The sequence below is a fragment of the Tauraco erythrolophus genome, chromosome Z (assembly GCF_009769465.1).
Source record: "Tauraco erythrolophus isolate bTauEry1 chromosome Z, bTauEry1.pri, whole genome shotgun sequence".
NCBI lineage: Eukaryota > Metazoa > Chordata > Aves > Musophagiformes > Musophagidae > Tauraco > Tauraco erythrolophus.
Window position 1 is genome coordinate 15,337,294 of NC_141496.1, and position 21,009 is coordinate 15,358,302.

General features: G+C 35.5%; 1 protein-coding gene across 6 annotated transcripts in view; it reads left to right on the top strand.

Annotated features, from left to right (window-relative positions):
* Nucleotides 1–21,009, top strand: part of NIPBL (NIPBL cohesin loading factor) — a 173,764-nt gene that overhangs the window by 112,245 nt on the left and 40,510 nt on the right. For 5 of the 6 annotated variants that reach the window (XM_086629989.1, XM_086629995.1, XM_086629992.1 and 2 more), the window contains 6 exons: nt 12,519–12,701; nt 16,640–16,837; nt 17,023–17,094; nt 17,180–17,269; nt 18,483–18,586; nt 20,172–20,258. In XM_086629989.1, the coding sequence (XP_086486115.1) occupies nt 12,519–12,701; nt 16,640–16,837; nt 17,023–17,094; nt 17,180–17,269; nt 18,483–18,586; nt 20,172–20,258 (734 nt within the window). The remainder of the gene's footprint in view (nt 1–12,518; nt 12,702–16,639; nt 16,838–17,022; nt 17,095–17,179; nt 17,270–18,482; nt 18,587–20,171; nt 20,259–21,009) is intronic. The other variant, XM_086629990.1, reaches the window with a different exon arrangement.

Genomic DNA, 21,009 nt, shown 5'->3' on the forward strand with positions numbered 1-21,009 from the left:
AAAATTATGACATCTTTGTTGTCAGTTTAGATTAAAGATTTCAGATGAAACTTTTATGTACTTGATAGGGAATGCTGGAAACTCTCTGATGGCACTTCGCTCTAATCTCAATAGATTTTGAATTCACACAATTCTATGTGCAAAAAATCAATAATTTTTAGAGCTCTCAGAACCATACACAGTGCATGCATGCTTTCTAAAATGTTTCTGAAGTACTTTTGTGTAGTCCGTTGTATGTGGTTATTTACAGAGAACGGTTTAGTAATGTGTAAAGGTTTTAATGACTCTTGTCTGATTGGCATGACTCTAGTAGCTGTGTCACACATGAGCAGTGCATTAATTTTAAAGTCAGGTTTATAACTCTTTTGCGGTGTTTTTGTGTATTTTTTGTTTTCTGCAGTCATATATTTCTTACATACTCTCAAATAACTTGGGACATATTTTCCAGGTAAAGAAAATGTTTAATCTGATTGAGTCTTTCTGCTGTTGTATTCAGAATAAGGTGCTTACAATGATACTAGAAATAGATTTCATGGAAAGAATAATGTTGTAGCTGTGTTTCTCTTGCAAATCAGATTTTGACTGTTCAGACAGGTAGATTTTGGAGAAAGTGTCTTTGAACTTCAGATTTTTCTTGTATATTTTTAGTTTCACGTTTTTTGCCTGACTTCCTGGTAACTTCTTTCCTAGGATATGTAATGCTAAATAACTAGGTGAACTTCCAATGTTTGAAAAAGTTTGTAATTTAGAAAAATACCTCTTTATAAGCCAAAGTATAAGCCAAAGCCTATTTGTTAACACCTGACTGATACAGAAAATATTCATGCCATTGCCACAATGTCCTCACTCCAGTTGAAAGAAATAGTGTTCACTGTTTTACTTTGTGCCATTTTTAGTTATAAACATCTTAATACTCTAAGAAAGAAATTTTCATAAACATTCTTTATTTCTTGTATCATATATTTCTTAATAGATTGTAGCAAATCTTTTCTAGTGTTGCCTGCTAGCATCATTTTTCCACTTCTCACATCCCTCTTGTTCCATGTAGCTTAGTATATTTTGCTTTATCTTTTCTTATTTTACTTCCTTGTATTTCTTGTCCTTTTTTTTGCTCTCATCCATCCCTTCCCCAAGAAAATGTCTTCTCCTGGCTTTGTCACATTCAATATCATTACTTTGATTTATCTGAAATACAGGTTAAAATAGGATTAGTTCAGCTAGTTCAAAACACCATTTTGATAGTCATTCTATCTTAAGAGACTGATGGCCATTTGTTATAAAACTCAGTAAAATTTACTTGTTTAAAGCTAAAATTAATGCCTTGCAAACTGAAAGTCTATACAACTTTTACATTGTTTCAGTAAATTTCAGATTTGAAAATTGTACATTTATTGTGGATGAATAAACCTTGCATTGTACTGCAAAAAGACAAAGTAACATTTAAATCAAATTTTATAGATATGTTTGAAATTTTGTTATTATATGAATAGGAGGGATAGCTGTAGTAGGCAACATTGAGTCATCCCAACAGTCACTTCTGGCATTTACAATGAAGCAGCAACTTTTCTCTCTCTCCTGACCTTTGAGTATTTTTGTGAAAGATTCAGTCTAACTCAGAAGAAAGTTATGGAAATTTTTATCATAGTGTTTTTGTTAAGGGGTCTTTGGTGAAATTTTGTGGCCTGTTTTGTCCAGGTCAGAATGAATGGTAACACTTTTTTATTCAGGTTTTAACATCTGTGAATGCCTTTTATCCTGGTTTTAATGCAAACATATGTTGTTGAGCAATCCATGAAACTTTTTCCCTTCCAGTTTGTGCCTGCAATGAGGAGGTCATGTTTGCTATCCTTTCTTTTCAGAGCTTCAGCATATACCTTCTCTGCTGCTTCTTAGAGCTATGCTTATCAGCTGTGTTGGGATGGAAGCTGTTAACAGTTTCATGATTACTGCGTTCTGAACAAGACAAATTTTCCTTTGTTAAAGTATGAAACAGATATGAATAAATAAGAAAAACTGTAGCTGTCTCTGTAAGGACATGTCTGAGTTGGTTTCTAATATGTTTGAAGGATTGCCTTTCCAAAACAAGCACTATATATGTAATGCAAGTTTTAGTTCTAGGACAAATGAACGTGTGTTTTTTAAGACTTGTGCAGAAATACCTTTTGGGTCTTCGAATATCACCTAAAAAAGAATTTGTTGTTTAAAAAAACCCACAAACTGTTCTGAATGCTACTCCTTCGTTACACAGATTGTATAGGATTTCTTCATCTATACAACACAGAACTTTAAACACAGGTTTCTGTTGCACACTACAAGCCTTCATAAATATACTGTGTCCTCTTCTGGTATAATCTGAAATTTGAGTGAAGATTTGCCATTTCTTCAAAGGTGCTCTTCATAAATGTTCTTACAGGATCAACTAAAAAATTTATTGCTCAGTCATCTTCCTGTCATAAAGTTAAAACAATGCTTCTAGATTTTTCTGTTGTGTGCTTGTGTGGTTTGTTGGGGATTTTTTTTTTTTTTTTTTAAATTCCAGGTGACTTTTTCAGAGCCTATACTAACTATCATTTGACATTTGTGTAACATGATGGTTCATCTTTGAGTTCTAGCCCTGCTGGAAATAATCTCACTTGTGAAGCAGAGTAATCAGTTAGGTACTTATCTTCTAGGTAGTAGTGACAAGAAAGGAAGCGTTCCGGGATGAAATGCTGTATCCAGATTGTGTTGGCTCAATGAGCCAACTTGTGATGCCTCTCACAGACTTCTAGTTAGCACAGCAGAGCTACTCACGAATACTTTCTGGTACAGCTGAAAACTGGACAAAAAAGGAGTATCAATTTTAAACATTTGTTTAAATCCTTCACGTATAGGACTTCTATAAGGACAAAATTGAAAAACTTGGAGAAATATATCTTATGGATATTAACATATCCCATTTAAGAATGTTAGACTTCACTCAAATTTATTTCCAAAATGACAATCTCTTGATGCTGAAACAGACGCACTGTTGTACTCACTGAAGTCAGTGGGGCAAGCAGCTGTGCTAAAGGAAATAACTGGAGTTAAAACATATTTCCTTTGGAAAGAAAAAGGCTGCAATTCAGCTTGCTTACTACAGATTGTGCTTTTGTAAAGCTTAGCATTGTCAAAGTCTGTAATTCCACAAATCTGAAATTTGAAATCACTGGCTTGGAGTTTCTGGTAGCAACTGCATTTGCATATGGGAAGGCCAGAGTCATAATCCACTGGGCATGTGTGTACACCACCAGGTGAATCAAGCATGTCATAACTTACCTGAAGTTCTACAGAAAATTACACCATGTTTCAGAGAAAAAAAGGATATACTTCATGGTTTAATGCAAGGAGTTTATAACGATTCTTCTCAGCTGAAGTTTTTAAAGCTTCTCTTAAACTCTAAATTTAACTGTAATTTTAGGAAAAAAACCATCACTTTCATAAGAATTCTACAGTCTTCTGGTTTTTCCTTTTTTCTGAGATATTCGTGACTACTACTTTCCAACTTGACTAGACTAGAAGAGGAGCTGGCTGTCACTTGTGGCATTAGAAGGGTTTAAAGATATGTTGGGTTTGCAGATGATTCATTTTAATGTATGCTTTGTCCATTTAGCCCTGATTAATTTTTTTTCTCCTTTCTGGATTGAACAGATTCACAGTTTGAAAAATATTCCAGGCATTCTTTAGTCAAAAGCCGAAACCAAACTATGTATAACCTGTTAAATCCAATAGTCTAGGAGGATCTCTAGCATGCTTTGCACTGGAATGGATCATTGCTACTTGCAGGGACTTTTTTAGGCATGGTATGTCCATCCTATCCCAGAAAGTATATTGGGATTTCTATGAGCGTTGTACATACTCTCAGGGGCCTTCATTTTTGGTGCTGTTTTTTCAGAAGTAGTTGTTGGATAAACTGGTATCAGTAGGCAGCAGGAATTCAGCTGTTGCACACTGGAGTCCTTTCTTGTGTTGGTCTGTTACAAAAGCAATAGGAGTCATTGTCAGCACAGCGCTTTGCCTGGTGACTCCTTTAGTTATTTCTTACTTTAGTCTTTGCCACTAATGTAGCTATTCCAATTCTTGCTCTCATAGTTGTTCTTAAGTTTTCCATGGGTAGTACGAATTGCACATCTAGTTCTTAGCAGCAATAATGAACTTGACCAAACCCATTACTTTCATTGTACTTTGGTTCATCTGAAATATGATGCTTTGTCTGTTTGCAGATCTAGGAGTGCATTGTTTAATCAGTTCATGTTTGATATATTACTTTGGCACATCTAGGTGATAGAAATTTGTTAACCTAACTTGCCAGAACAATTTGTTGAAAGTCTGAAACTGCCTTTGGTTCATGGACATGGATGCTTGATCAGGTTCCTCTTACTTCTGGGAATAGCCAAGGCTATTTTGCGTAAATAATTTTTGGCAAAAATGCATTACAGTATGTGAAAATGTGGGTCAGCCACAATTACGGTATGCAATGCAGACCTGTTCATGTGTCTGATTATCTAAATATGGATATTATTTCTTGGCTTAAATGCAGAGTATGTGCTTAAAATTTTTTGTTTCAATTTTCTTCTAAAAAAAGGGTAAATTTAGCAAAATACAAATGGGGAAAGTCTCACATTTGCTTCTGGTAGATTAATTTCTTTGTTGCTCAACATTTTCAGCTGTTTAAGGTGACTGATTTTATGTAAGAAAATTTAAACTGTTTACTTGAAATTTGGAATTTATTTTTGCTCCATGGAAACATTTCTTTTAAGAGAAGAAAAATTAGGATGTGTGATTTGATTTTATTTAATTAAGGTTTTTTTTCTTAGGTGAGGCCCCATTGCTCAGTTTTTAAATTGATGCATTTTCCCAATCATGTATTTTTATTAATGATAGATTTCAGATTCTAAACATTAATAGTAACAGAAGATTACATTCTGTGTTTTGCAACTGTACAAAACACCTTAAACTTTTTAATACAATAAATTGAGCTGGCTTAAATTTCAGTGCATATGTTCAAAAGCAATGACAGTGAAATCCAAAAACAATCCCCTGACATTGCTTCATTAAAGTGAGGGATTTTCTGCAGCACTGCATTTATTTCAGTTGCCAATCTTGCAGTGTTTTACTCTTAAGTACTGCTCTAATTTTTGTGAAGTATGTTGCAAAACTAGACTGATCTCTAGTTTATCAATTTCAATCAAAAATATCACTAGCCTTTTATCAATTTTTATAAAGACAAAAAGTCCATGATAGCAATACGAAATAAAATAACTTGTGGCTATAGTTGCCACAGCAATCAGATAACTTGAGGAAATCATTGATACTGATGTAAATGTGAGTTCTTTTGGCATCTTCAGAGAGTGCATGTGGGATATATTCCTTGCTCTCTGCCTTGATCTTTCGGAGTGCTCTTTGGAAATCTCTTGCCTCCATCAAAAATATGTTTGTTGCTTCTGAGAGTATTTTGTGCTGTTGTAAAATCCTTTTTGAATCCATGCTACTTAGCTGTGAGCAACGATGACCTCTGCTGTATCATGGATTTATTCCATTGCTGTGTTCAGATTCTTCTCTGACCCACCAGCCTGGCCAGGTCTCATTTTTCAAGGCCAGAGCTAAGGACTGAAGAGTAAGCAGGGAGTCTGAACCTCTTCTTTTGTTTAGCCCAGGGCTGGGAGCCTTCCTTTTGCGCCAGTATTGGGGCAGATGAGGAAAAATTATTTTTAAAGATGTGTTCAAGCAGGTTCTATGGAATGATATAGGACATATCTTCCTAACACTACTTCTCTCCCTCCTGCCAAATCTGTTGCAGCAGAGAATCCTGTGAGCTCAGTCACTTGGGTGGTGGTGAGGGCATCTCAGTCTCCTGCTCTCTTTTGGGTGGGAGGAGAGGGGTTTTTGTGTGTGAGCTGAGCTCAGGAGTTATCCCTTTATGGATGTGGTTGAAAGGTGAGTGTAAGGGGCTCAACAGAGGATTATATCCTGCTGATAGGATGTAGCTGTATATCCTTCCATAAACTTTAGGGCAGAGAATGGGAGAGGAAAGAAGAAAGCCACTGGAGTAAATGCACCATTTCTCAGAGTATTCGTTTAATGGTGTTTTTTTCAGCTGATGAAATGTGCTGAGATAAAAGTGGAACTTCTGTTTTATGAGCAGATGTAGCTTCCTCATATCTTAAATTCCTCTTTGAGAAAAGGATTGCAATTCCCCTGTGTTTCCCATTCTGCACTTGAAACTTTCCAGGGCACAGAATCATTTGGAGGTGTGTAAAGCTGGTGGACAACTGACTCTGATCACCAAGGCCTCAGTGCACCATATAAAGAACATACTGGAGCATTTATTTAATGGATAGCCTGGTGGAAAGGCTATCATTAAATTTGCACACTGAGAGATAGAAAAAATTTTCAGCTTTAACCAACAAGCTGTTCATCAATCACAGATAGTCATGTGGCCCTTTGCACTGTAGTACCCGAGTGCTATACTGTAACAGTCCTTAACAATTTTAAAAGGGTGTTTGTTTTCCAAACATCTTTATAAAGTAGGGAAGTACTTTTATCTCGTCTTTTTTCTTTTAGTTATTTAGATAAGTAGAACCTTATCTGTACGAGTGGTTGTAGCAGAATTACACTCTGAGTCTGTGCCATTGTAGTTACAATGATGTGGCTATCCAACAAGAAGGTGGCACTCTTGTTATGGAGTATGAGTGTATTTTATTTGATTTAGCACAGAGTTTGAAGGTTGTTTGAGCTAACTCAGAAAGAAACTGCTTTCCTTCCTCCTTATATGTCTAACATAGGAGGTTTTATCAATGTGAATATAGCGGTGACCCAAAAATTACTTGAGAAAGTTAGTAAGCTGTTGATACGTAAGGGAAGAACATCGTATATCAAATGCTCAGAGGGGACATGTAAGGAAGGAGAGCTTGGCCGCTATGGAGTAACAGCAAGACTGGATATACTAGTCATCAGCAAAACAAGAAGAGTCCAGTAGCAGGTAATGTCTTCTGTGGCAAAAAAGGGACCAAGAAGAGGGCAAAATTGAGCTGCATCTGTAGGTTTTTATTTTCAGTGCAAAGTTAAGATTCACATCCTCACTCCACACAATTGGCACTGTTCCCTCTTAAACCCTTGTGTGTTCTTTTGTATAACGTCTTGATAGTTGGAAAAAGTTGCATTTTAAAATACAAGATAGAGAGATTACAAATATGAAATTGGATTAACTGCAGTTTTGCTTATTGCAAACTATTGGTACACATAATTGGAAAAGACAAAATTTATGGGAGGTCAATTTATGCAGAAGACTTCATTGACATAAACCTCAGTTTTGAAATGAACTTTGGAGGCAGTTTTTCCTCAAGCACTTGTTCATTTGTCGCAATAGATGTGTGAATAAACAGGCCATTTTGATGTCACAAGTGTTTTAAAACTAACCATATAATAAGCAAACTGGTACAGATTGTTTCCACTGTATTAACTGTCTCTTATAGTTATGGAAGTAGCAATTCAGAGTTTAGGTTTCTGAATGTATTTGAATCTTAATGGCTTGTTAGTTCATAGAAAATTTCACCAAAAAAACTATACATCTGTTTTCCATAGTTTGGAAAGTAAAGATAAAACATTACTGAGAAGACAGCAGTTTATTAGTGTTGATTTTGATTTTGTGACAGGAGTGGCCTCTGTGATCCTGGAAAGCTGACCTAAGCATCAGCAAGTATCATCCCCTTTTCCACAGCTACTAGTTTAAAGTTTTTATGTCAAACCAGGTGAAACTAATACAAGCACACTGATTGTTGTGTCAAAAAATAATTGTGCTGTCCCTATCAAAGGAATCCAGTAAAAGTCCTTAATGATATTGTCTTTTTTTAATGTTCAACCTCTCTTGAAGGCATTCATCTGCCTGAATCAAGGAGATCTACTTGACTTGTGAATTCAAGGCAAAGTGATTTTGGATCTTTCTAAAAATGGGATATGCATAAATATTAGCTAAAGCGAAAGACTGTCACAAACTTGAAGGTACCCAACAAGTTTTGAACAAAAAGTGATGCTGAACTTTGAATCAGATTTGTGCCTTTCCGTTATTTTTTTAAGCCATATGTAAAGAAGGGCAATAGTACATCCACTAGACGTTTATAGAAATCTTTCTACTATACATGGCAAAACCTTTTGAAAAGCTTCCCAAATTAAAATAGAACATGGGAGGAAGCTTACAGACTAATGCACTTTTAGCCAAGATTCTCTGGGTGATCTTTAACTGTATTATATTTTATTAAGAATTGCTTGGTGAGAAAACGAGTATCTTGATGGTCAGTGGATATTCAGTAACAACTGAAGATTCTTGAATACCTTGTCTAAGAAACCTTTTGATAATGACAGTCAAACAAAAACAAGAATGAGTTCTTCCTCCAGTGAGCAACTAGTATGTAAATCATGGACAGCATTGCATACATGTGGAGAAGCACTGAAGAAGTGGCTGTTCGTGTGTGCAGTTCTTTGAGATGCATTGTTCTTAACAGCTGTTCTGTGACTTGCCCTTCAGTTTCATTAATGTGGAGTTTGTTAGCGTGCCATTCGTTACAGTGAGACAAAGATTTTGTTTTGATGGTGCTTTTCTTCTGTTTTTTTTTTTCGTTTTTTTTAACAGTTGCAGCAGCTTTGAGAATATGTGTGAGTGATGTATATTGTGTACACTGATCACACACATTGCTAAAAATGGAGATATTCCATTGATGAGGACAGTTCTTCAGAAAGCTAATTTATTGGGGCATTCTTTATAACTGGTGGAGTAACTTTTTAATAAAGTTACTTTCTCCTTAGGTATTTCTATGCAAACTAGAGGAGAATGTAACTGATTAAAGTGGAAACATGAAAGATACTGAATCTTGGCAAACTTACCAAGAAATTGAAAAACTGAAGGTGATCATATCTGTTTTTGTAGATACTTTCAAAGAGGTTTGTGTTGTATATTCTTTTAATTGTTTTTGAAAACTATCCCATAAACTGAAAGGACGTTGGCATGGATTTTATAACGTAGTGTTTGTTGCCACGGGACTGAATTCTTGTGGTGAACTGGATTCTCTGAAGTATTTCTTTACTACCCTAAACAAATAAAGAGTATCTTCCTTACAAAATATGGAGGTATAAAAGAAGGAATTTACTAAGATGTTTCTAGTGAAGATTGCCCTTAACACAGCAGAAGTAATAAAGTAAAATAAATATTAACAAGCTCTTGCCTGCAGTCCCACACTAGATAATATCCCTGAATTTCTTCAGAAAGAAGGAGGAGTCCTTTTCCATGTATATTAGAGTTGTAGATACATGTGTAGTCATGCCTAACTCCTTTGTACTGCATGACAAAACCTCTTTTTAGATTTGATTCTTACCATTGTCAGCAGCTAAGGAAACTGGGCATGCACCAGACATGGTGAAGGGAGCATTGTGACAGAAACAAAAACTTTAAGTATACCTTGTAGAGAACTTTACAATAATTCTATTTGTTCTCTTTTCTGCTGTTCCTTGCTTGAATAAAGAAAGCTTTACTTATTGTCTAATAAAAGAAAAAGGGGTAAGCTTGTACTGTCATCTGCAATATCTGTTGTAGGAGAGTGTGCAATTAGTTGAATTTAGCACTGGAGAACACAGAAAACGTCAAATATTGAGAAGGTTAGAAAGTTATTTTTCCAAATATTAAAGTAGTTGCATTTTTATTTTTTTCATTGATGTCTAGTTAATACTGTGGTAACTGATTTATTTTAAAAGATTGAGTAGTGTTCTACCCCGGGAACAAAATCAATAAGGAAAGCAAGAGTAGGTATTCCTAAAAGGTAGGAGAGTACTAGCCTGTTATTTTTGTTTGTGGTTTGGAGATTTAATGCAATTTTGTTCCTCTGCTTGTAGCTCACTTTTGCAGTGTCTGTCTTTGGCCCGATTTACTGCAGGCTTTATGCTACATGTGTAGGACTGCTGATTTCAGTGAAATTAAAAGCAGCGCATAAAACTGAGAATATGTGTTAGAGAACCAGGATCTGAGGCCCTCTAGTGATTTCACTTGTGGAAATTGTCTTGAAGCTTGTGTATGTGAATTTTCCTGTAGTCTGGGGCCGAATGTAAGCTAAGTCTCTTCAGGCACTCTATAGGCATACAAAAAGACATGAAGTATTAGTGTGGGGACGCCACAGCTCAAGCACATGGCTATGCAGCATGCAGATTAGACCTCACTCTCATCCAGTCAGCTGGTGGTGCACACAGAGGAACTGACCTGTCCATGCTGGCGTACTTCTGCCTGTCTGCAATCAGGTGCCCAGCCTGCAGAGAATAATCATGTCATGGCAATATGGCCAACCACACTGTGAAATATTTTCTGCCGATTTGGAAAGCAATATTGAGAATTTAGGTAACTTTGGCAGATGGTGATTATCTCAGGGTGGCAACTTAACGCAAATAAATAAGAATGACACGAGTGTGAGGGAAGCAGGGCGAACTTTCGCTGTCAGTTTTACTTCACATATGTTTCCCTACCGCAGTTTGAAACCTGCAATATTTTAAGTTAAATCTTTTCTAGAAAATGCACTGAAATGAGGTAACTTACTGAACATGCTTGAAAGTGATAGAAAATAATTTTCTGATAATTGGTTTAATTGCTTGTAGACAACTTTTGTGGTTGTAGATATAGGTGAAACTGGTAATAAATGAAACTTTTAAAAAGTTTTACTGCTGGAAAATATTTCCTCATATTAAGGCTCTTCTAATCCCAGTTAAAGATCGTTAAAGAAGGAAAGAAAAAAAAAATCTTGGATTCAAAGCTAGGATATTAGCATAAAAATGGAAAAACATTTTAGAAAGATATGTTAGAGATAATAGTGAACGCAATTTTCCAAGGCCAGAGCTAAGGACTGAAGAGTAAGCAGGGAGTCTGAACCTCTTCTTTTGTTTAGCCCAGGGCTGGGAGCCTTCCTTTTGCGCCAGTATTGGGGCAGATGAGGAAAAATTATTTTTAAAGATGTGTTCAAGCAGGTTCTATGGAATGATATAGGACATATCTTCCTAACACTACTTCTCTCCCTCCTGCCAAATCTGTTGCAGCAGAGAATCCTGTGAGCTCAGTCACTTGGGTGGTGGTGAGGGCATCTCAGTCTCCTGCTCTCTTTCGGGTGGGCGGAGGGGGGTTTGTGTGTGAGCTGAGCTCAGGAGTTATCCCTTTATGGATGTGGTTGAAAGGTGAGTGTAAGGGGCTCAACAGAGGATTATATCCTGCTGATAGGATGTAGCTGTATATCCTTCCATAAACTTTAGGGCAGAGAATGGGAGAGGAAAGAAGAAAGCCACTGGAGTAAATGCACCATTTCTCAGAGTATTCATTTAATGGTGGTGTTTTCAGCTGATGAAATGTGCTGAGATAAAAGTGGAACTTCTGTTTTATGAGCAGATGTAGCTTCCTCATATCTTACATTCTCTTAAAAGTGAATTATCATCCAGAAAATGATTTTTTTGGAGGAGTGAGAGTGTGTGTGTGTGCATCTATGTAGCAACTGACAGGTGATTTCATCTCTAAATAATATTGTATGCCTTGGGAAGGAGAGAGACATGCTTATGACAAAGATGTTTGTTTTGTTGTTTTTGCAAATAGGTTAACAGTTTAGTCTGATAATCTTCCAATCTGTGCAATAGGTTCTTTGATAAATAAATATAAGACATAAAATAAACAAAACCCCAAGAAGTACTTTTGAATTAAATTGGTTTCCTTGTGTCAGTTGTAAACATTTTGAGTGCAAATCTCCTTCATTCTGACTGCCTATGGGTCTAATTGTAGTTTCGAAATGTGACGAGAATGGTGTGATGTTGTCTACCTACTTAAACCTGATGTGATCCAGCTAGGTGTTTGTTTATATTAAATAAAAATCTTTCAGCTTTGCTTTGTAAAAAAAAAGTCAGTCAAAAATTTGGGTTGCATTATATAACTACTGGTAGGAGGTAAGAAAAAATCTGAAGCAGAGGTTTGGTTGTCAATGGTTTGTCCTGTGTTTAGGGATAAGACCCCAGAGGTTCTGCCACAGATTGTCCGTGCTTACTGGAAAAGGGAAGATTAGTGTCATGTACACTAAATAATATGAATGAAACTAAACAGAATTGTTAATGAAGCACAAAGAATCCTGAATTTACCTACACTGTTAGAAAACCTGTTCAATTCAGAGGATGAACTGAAATAAGACTAAATTTTGTGGAAGCAGAGCAACAATATGTTTTTACAAAGGATATTCACCTTTTTGAATTTGTTTATATGTCTGACAAAATATTTTATTGAAGGAGATATGTATACAATTTATTATGTTGATTTGTAATTGTAGTGTGAACAATAAATGCAACTTTAAAAAGGGCTGTCAAATACATCGAGGTATATCTAACTGTGGTGTTATTAGTGGGTATGCTGGAAGCAGTTCCTGAGAAAAGCGCTGTAGTGTTGGGCCCTTATTGCTATCTTCAGGTTTACATTTGCTCTTCTTACTCTCCATTAATAGGTAGCATAGATCAGTCAGTGTTAAAGGAGTTGCCTCCTGAGCTCCTGGCAGAAATTGAATCCACCATGCCACTTTGTGAACGTGTGAAAATGAACAAGCGCAAACGTAGCACAGTTAATGAGAAACCAAAATATGCTGAAATCAGTTCTGATGAAGACAATGACAGTGAAGAAGCTTTTGAATGTAAGTAGTACGTCGTTCTGTTCCTACTGCTAAAGAAAGATACTATTTTGCTTTTACAAAAAGATAGACATTTAATTTTTTCAAGTTGGCTGCCCTGAAACACGTGAAAACAAATTTGCTGTCCTGACAACTACTTAGCCAAGAGCTCTTTTTTTTCCTTTTAAAATAAGAATTACTTGATATCAATTTGTCACTCAAAATGAAAAGCTGCCAGTTGTTAAATTTATTTTCCTAATTAACTTATGGGAAGCTACTGCCTAGGGTTTTTTTGTTTTTTATTTTTATTACGAAACATTTTTAGCCCGTCAGATTAACGAAAATATCCTCTATAGGAGCACAGAAAACTTGCATACAAAGGTATACAAAGAAAAGTTTCAGTAAATGAATTTTAAGTTATTCTTAGATTTATTGATAAGAAGAATGATGAATCCTATCATGAATTTTTCTGATATGACAAATTCAGAATCTTACTGCCCAGAACTTTCTAAGAATATTTCTTCTTCTATTATTTCTCTGGCATATTGCCTGAAAAACTGGAGTTGCTTTTGGTGGGTTCTCAAAATACCATTTGCTGATTATACTATTCTTGAATTAATTGTTTTCAAAGGAAGAGAGGAAGCTTGTAGTTAGAATTTTGCTGTGCAATCAGATGAAGTTCCTAAGTGTCAAAAAAATTGTTACATGTCTCTAAGTTAGGAAGGGATTTCCTGTTTGCTGATGAGAATTATGGTTAGTTTATGTCTATGGTAGTTCAGTTAGCCGACACTGAAAAGAACTCTGTTCACATGGAGGTGACCAGTTCAGTCTGAGTTAACATCTTAGCTGTGTTACCCGTTCAGGGCTACAGAAGTGCCTATTACTGTTAACCTGAGAAGGCATCTTGCTTATGAAGATTTTTTCCCAAGTTTAGACTCTTTCCACCTTTGCTTGTATAAACATCTTACTGAACTTTTGTGAAACAGAATGTTTTGATTTTTAGTTTTTCTTAGGATCCAAAAGAAAAAGATTTGCTTACTCCTCTTTTTAATGTTTCGTGTTCTTGTCCAGCAGATACACAGTGCTTATGCACACATACGTGTAAAAAATAAAATAGTGATACCGCTGATCTTTTTCAAAGAAGCAGAAAAGAATGTCCGTTTATTTGTTTGTTTTTCCTTTTAATTATAACTGAATTATGCTGCTTTGAGTGTCAGTATGAGGTCTTGAGGTAATTTGTAGTCAGTCTTGATTATGGCAAAGGATTAATCTTTATTTGCTTCATTCAGGATTCTGTGTTCTCTCTTTACTGTATCATACCACCTGTTCGTGATGTTAATAATCTGGAACAGTTAATTAAAAAAATAAATAAGTAAAGCAAAATTACTTGAGTTGGTTGGGAATGGAGAGAATTGTCAAGAATTTCAGATACCTTAATCTAATTATTAGCCACAGTGGCTGTTGAAATTCTGAAATACGAAGTAAAGCAAATTAGGGAAAACTTTCACAGTAATTATATGCCTTAAGGGATTCTAGGCTCATTATATGCACTCAAGAGATGTGGCCATCATTCTAAACAATTCAGTGAGGACATCTGGTTTAAAAAGAAATTCTGTTTCTCTAAGGATACTGTAGAACTGAATTGAATTAAAATGAGACAAAATGATCAAGAGAATGAAAGATTTGTGATGAGTACACTGAATAGATTTGTGTTGTTACAAATATGTATTTCAGAATTCTTTTGGTTCTCTAAAATTGAACTTTAAAAAATATGAAATAGTGATTGTTATAAAAGAATATAATTCTCTTTGAGTTTCAGTTATTAAAGGCACGTTCCATTAAATTAAATGATGGGAAATTAAAAATTGATTAAATCATTCACATACAATAGGTGCTAAATATGTTATTGCAAAAATATTTGGCAGAATTCAGAAGGAAATCGGATATTTATATTCTGAATAGTCTTTAAGTATAAAATCAATAATAACTGTTGAAATGTTATTAATATTTAAATTTTTAGTCAATTTTATCTACTTCAAAATAAATTTTTTAGAGCAGTGATAGCAAATAGCTGTTCCCATGTTCATCTTCTTTGTCATGCAGAGCCAGCACAACTGTCATTCGGTTTTGTCGTGCAGCATTGATAAACTGGTCAATTTAAAATTCTACTGGAAAGACATATTGGAAGTTACTTTTCTCATGGAGATGTGGCTGGGGTCAGAATTCGTGCTACAGAGTTTAAATGGATAGTGATGATTTGTAAACTGTGGAGACAGATGTCATCTGCCTCCACAAAACACTGTCTCGTGGGAGAAGAATCAGTCAAGATTTTTGAAGTATTTTCCCATAAAACACTTAATTTTTTCTCCAGTACACTTACTCCAGGTATCCAAGATGGCCCTCCGTTTCTTCAGTCACAGTTAACTCTGAACCATTTCAGACAGCATTAGTAGCTCAGGTGTCATAAACGTGACGGTACTGTCTCTAGAAGCAAGTCTGATTTAGAAGCAGTACAGCTCAGAGCCTGAACTGAGTTACTGCCTTAAACACTTGGACCACCTCTGTGCAGAAGTTTTGTACTACATTTTCAGAAGTGGGAGCCCTCTAGGATGCAGTGCAGAGCATTAGTATTGCCTCAGGTTTAATGGTTATTTTTAATTAATTCTGAGCCTGGGCTGACTATTGACTATATCCTGGTACATATAGCAGTTGTGACTATATCCTGATACGTTTCCTGTGCTTCTTAATGAACTGGGATTGTGGGAAGAACTTGTCAGTTCAGTTTCAGTTCTGTATAAATACTTGGAGCCATTTTGCTCAGAAACAACCCTATATACAGTGATACGTCTTTAAACTTCACGAGACTTTGGTAGAGACACATAGGTGTCAGGGCTGTTATATGCAGGTTCAGAAGCATAAACACTGCTAGTACAGTGTGTGACATTTTGGAGCTGGTTTGATCTTCACAGCACAGTCTGTGTTAGACATGTCTTTGCTAGCTCAGTTATCCTGTTACATTAGATAACGGAGAGTTGACTGATTTCATGGATGAAGCTACCTCCTTCTCCATATGCTTTGCCTATTACACTTCAGCATCTTCTCCCCTTCAAGACACAAAAGATTTTCTTTGAAAATAACAGAGAACTCTCCATTCTGCGCCCCCACCTTATTTTCTCCAAATTTCTGTTTCTGTATAGAACATTGATCCCAGTTTCTTCAACATTTGTTTCTGCTGGGCTTTTGGGTCCGGGCTGAAAACTGTTTGTAATAACCTTACACGGTACTGACTTGCTGTCTGGCCCAGAATTGTGACTCCAGCTTTCTCCTTTACACTGAATTTCCTGCAATATATATCAAGACAAAATTTTAGTTGTCTTGGTGAAATAGAGTATCTTTAAGCAACTAGATTGCCAAGTCTCATTGAAATTTACTATATCATATGGGCAAAACAATCACTGAATTGGAACACAGACACCCAGTAATAGTCACAATTTAGATAACTAAAGAAATTATCTCAGCGTTCTCTTATGAAAGTTTGAAACTTAACTCAATTTGTTCTACTTTCCTTACTTTGCTTTAAAAGGACAAATGCCCTGTAAATTTGTATTTCTAAATACTTGCTATTGTCTTTGACAGTTTCAGGCATAGTTTTCCTGCAATTCAAAAGAAATAATTTAGAAGAGTGCCGTAACAGAATTTCGTATAATAGGTTTAGAACGTTCACTTGTTTTATAGAACAGCTGTACAGTAGCATTTGACTTGCAAATCATAGAATCATTTAGGTTGGAAAAGGCCTTTAAGATCATCAAGTCACATTGTAAACCTTACACTGCCAAGTCGACCAATGAACCACGTCCCTAAGTACCACATCTACACGTCTTTTAAATGTTTAAAAATGTTTAATTTTGAGGTATTAAAAGTGGTATTTTTGTACTTATAATGAAAATACATTTCATTTCTAGCTTCTCGTAAAAGACATAAAAAGGATAGAGATGAAGCTTGGGAGTATGAGGAACATGACAGAAGAGGTTCTGGTGACCATAGGAGAAGTGGTCATTATCACGAAGGAAGGAGGACTTCTGGTAGTGGCCGTTACCGTAATCGCAGTCCTGATGACTCTGATATGGATGATTATTCTCCTCCCCCTAGCCTCAGTGAGGGTAACTGACCATTTCAAAAATATAATTTTACCCTACAATACTTGTGCCTTTTTAATGTAAATGTTAAACATTTAAAAATAAACATATTTACGTGCAGTATTGAATACAAGTGTAAGAAATATACTAATAATCCTTTCTTTCATTTTTGAGAAAGTATTTGTTTCACTCTTTATTCTCTTAATTAGTGGCTAGAAAAATGAAGAAAAAAGAAAAACAAAAGAAGAGGAAAGCTTATGAACCTAAACTAACACCTGAAGGTAGTTTTAGAATATTTATTTACTGCAGTTTGTATTTTCTGTTTTGTATATAAAATAATTATATATGAATTTCTTTTTTCACTAGAAATGATGGATTCTTCAACATTCAAAAGGTTTACTGCTTCAATAGAGAATATTTTGGAAAATTTGGAAGACATGGACTTTACAGCTTTTGGTAATGTGTCAGAAATAATGCTTTCCCCAATTAGAAACACAAGAAACACCAAAAAAATTGTACCTCAGTATTTTCAAACTCTCTCCTTGGTGATTTCATTGCCTGTGATACATGCTAGGGCATACTGCATTTATATGGTTTCCACCTTGAACAGTGGCCTTTACCTTTCTAATTTCACTTGCCACTGCAGGAAGTTGATCCTCCTTCCTGCTCCCTGCAGACTCCAAAAGGGGCATAAATCATAAAGAGACAAATGGTAGTCCTCCAGAGTGGAAAGGATACCTCTTTGGGATGTCATTAGGGTGTTACCTTCTGCCAAACATGCGTTTGTAAACAACACTAATATAAGTTGGTTCTCTTGCCAGTAATGTCTGAGAAACATAATTTTACATCTGTTGTGGCCTTTGACCCAACAGAACATGATTATTCAATTCAGTTGGCAGAGTCCTTATGCATTTATGGCTAAGGCACTGAATCCTGCATGCTTCTTATTCATTTCAGTGGAAAACCAGCTGGCTTAGTGTGTCTGAGGAAGTAGTTCAGGTTGACCAAGGTGACTTTCTGTTGAAATAGATAATAGACTATTCTTTAATTTTTTTTTCCTACCATCTTTGTCACAGGATTAGAACAAGGAGGGGAATGTAGTAAACAAATTACTACAGTTTTTAAAGCAATAGTGTATACAACCTTGGACTTAAAAGTGAGGTCATTGTTTCTTTCTGTGTCTAGTAACGTTATGGGGTTTTGTAAGGGTGAATACGATTAAGACACAGTGTATCCCAAGGTACTTAATTTCATACATGTTTTTCATCTATTGCTTTTTCCCCGGTTTGAACTTTAGAATTGGGACTACAATAATTTAAGATTGTTTTACTGAAATGAGGATGGTGGAACAATAGCTGCAATAAATGAGTTTTGCTAGATTACAGATTTTTACTTTGTGAATTTTAGAAATGGATGCCTAATGTTAGGCTGTTTAATGATATTTCAGAACCAGACATATTTAGTTGTGTTTTAACATAAACAAAAGTTGTCATCATCAGTCTTCATTATATGGAACGATAAGATGCTAGCTGTTTGGAAAATCTTAGATGCTAGCTGTTTGGAAAATCAGTTCTTTTTCTTCAGTTAGGTTCTTTATATTGGCTGTAAATACTGATTTCCTTGAGTCAAATTAGAAATATAATTGTTAATTTTTTAATTTTTTTTAAAGGCGATGATGATGAGATTCCACAGGAATTGCTACTGGGAAAACATCAGCTTAGTGAGTTGGGTAGTGAATCTGCAAAAATCAAAGCAATGGGCATTATGGACAAGGTACATCTTCATAGTCTAACTGTTTTTGAACATATAATTTTGATAAATGTACAAAACCTTATGTCCCCTGTAAAAACATTCTACCTCTTCAGATGTGTATGTAACAGATACTGGGAACAGTTCTGCTTCTGCTGACTTAGCTGAAGTGCTTGAAAAGTTACCATATCTTCACTCTCATGTCTCTGAAGCGGACACTTTTTTGTTGAATGGTCCGTCTTTGTGTCAATGCTGACTGTATGCCAATATGTAATACCCATACCTGAGCAGTAAAATCTGAAATAATAATCTACTTTCACAAAAGCACGTCAACCTATAGGCTTTGCTCCTTGCAGCTGGTGTTGAGCAACCACAGTAAATCAAAACCTGCTGGCAAAATAAAAAAATCCGCCCTTTCTGATACATACCGTCAGTGCAATGTAAATGTATGATGTCCAGCAAGCATCACACTGAATTGCCTGCTTCCTCTGTCTCTCCAAAAAGGCCTTTCAAACTTAGAAAATTTAACACCCCAGGTGATAGTAAGATTCATTTTCTGTAGACTGCATATTGTGATTTCTTTGCCATACCCTTCCTGACTTCAGTTCAAGGGAACTTTTTGCTGGTGCGGACTGTTGGTATCGCACCTCTAGAAGCAATGTTCTTGCTTTCCTTATCTTCCTGGAACTCTTGTCTTTGGGCAGTCTTATATTACACTCTTGCTCTGCCTGCTTATGACGACTTATGTTTATGAAGTGTCTGTGAAGCCACTTATTATAAAAGTCACTCTGAAGGGTTTTCTTTAATCTAAAATTTAGATACTCTTCCTAGACTTTCTTCAATCTCCCTGCCTTCCTCTGTAGTGTGTTGTCAACCTGAGTGTTCCTCTTAGCTGATAGTTCTCACCCTTAACCTCTGTTCCCTATTTTTCACACATACGTACATACATACATGTATGCATAAAATCAGAATTTTGTTGCTTCTAAAGGCAGTGCCAATAGTACCTAGATGGGTGAAACTGTCTCTCCTCGAGTTTAGCATATTCTACAAATTATATAATCATAATTCTGTAGAAGGATCAGTGAGTTTGAGTTACTTTTTTCAACATGCTAGTTCTTCGAAGTTAACACTAATATTAAGAGTATGTTTCCTTTTTATTACCACTCAAGTATCAGGGAATTTTATTTCTGCTAGTTCATGGAATTTGGATTTTCTCCTCATAAAGCTGTATATGGTCAGTTAGAATTTGTGATTGATACTTGGATTTGGTAAATTTCTGGTTCTGAAAGGAAAAGTGTGTAACTATACAACATTAATGACAGATACGCAATTCTAAATCTATTTCTATGGATTTTATGGGTTGAAAATGCAGTTTGATTGCAGTCTTAGAATATGTTTCACCTGGTTCAGTTATATATTATCAGCATTCTCAATTGTGCTGTGTCAGAAACCACAGAAGTCAAGATCCAATCCTTATCTCAAATTGCTTACAATTAATTGTTTCAGATTATATAACAAGTTCTATCCTTCATCCAGGGACATTCTTTTCTGCAATTTGGAAGCCTTTATGTTCCTGCAGTTGTTTGATGTGTTTCTTTTCTTGTTTTAGCTCTCAACAGAGAAGACAGTAAAAGTCCTTAATATTTTGGAGAAGAATATTCAAGATGGATCAAAGCTTTCTACATTACTTAACCATGTGAGTTTCAAATTACATGATTTCACAACATTGTGTAGCATAGTTTTCTTCTCTTGAGTCCTATTTAGTGATAGGTTCAAATATGCTGTATGTGTGTGAAAGGAATTTCTGAGAAAATATGTGTGATTGAGATTGCCAAATTTTAAGATGTAAAATTCAATTGATTATATTTTTTCAAGACTAAACATGTTTTACTATACTATACTATAAACTTTACTATACTATACTATATACACCCTAGTAACTAATGGGTGTATTGGGAGCAACTGAGTTTTCTTTTGTTTCAATTTTAAATATTTGTGGAAGGAACAAATGGCTTAAAGCCATTCTATGCAAGAAATTTCAGGGATCTCCTGATTTGCAGATTTCTGTTGATTTTACAGATATCTGTATATCACATATATAATGCACTGTGGTAGTATTTTAGATTCTCTTACTCCAAAGAGAAAAAAATGATGTGGTTTCACCAGCACCTTATTTTTACAAGGAAAGCCAACAATCTTGAACTATGGTGTCAGACAGGCAGGAAAGATTCATTCTCTCTATAGGCTATATCTATACCAGAGAAGCTGTGAAAAATTCTGCCTGGTTTTGCTATAAATAATGTTATTACAATATTTAAGTAGTGCTGGGTGGTCATAATTAACCTCAGGTGTGTTTGTTTTTATAACTTGTGCAAATACAGCAATACAGAGATTCTGTACCCTGTGCTAAATCTAAACAGACATTATTTTTGTTAAGAATTCCCTCT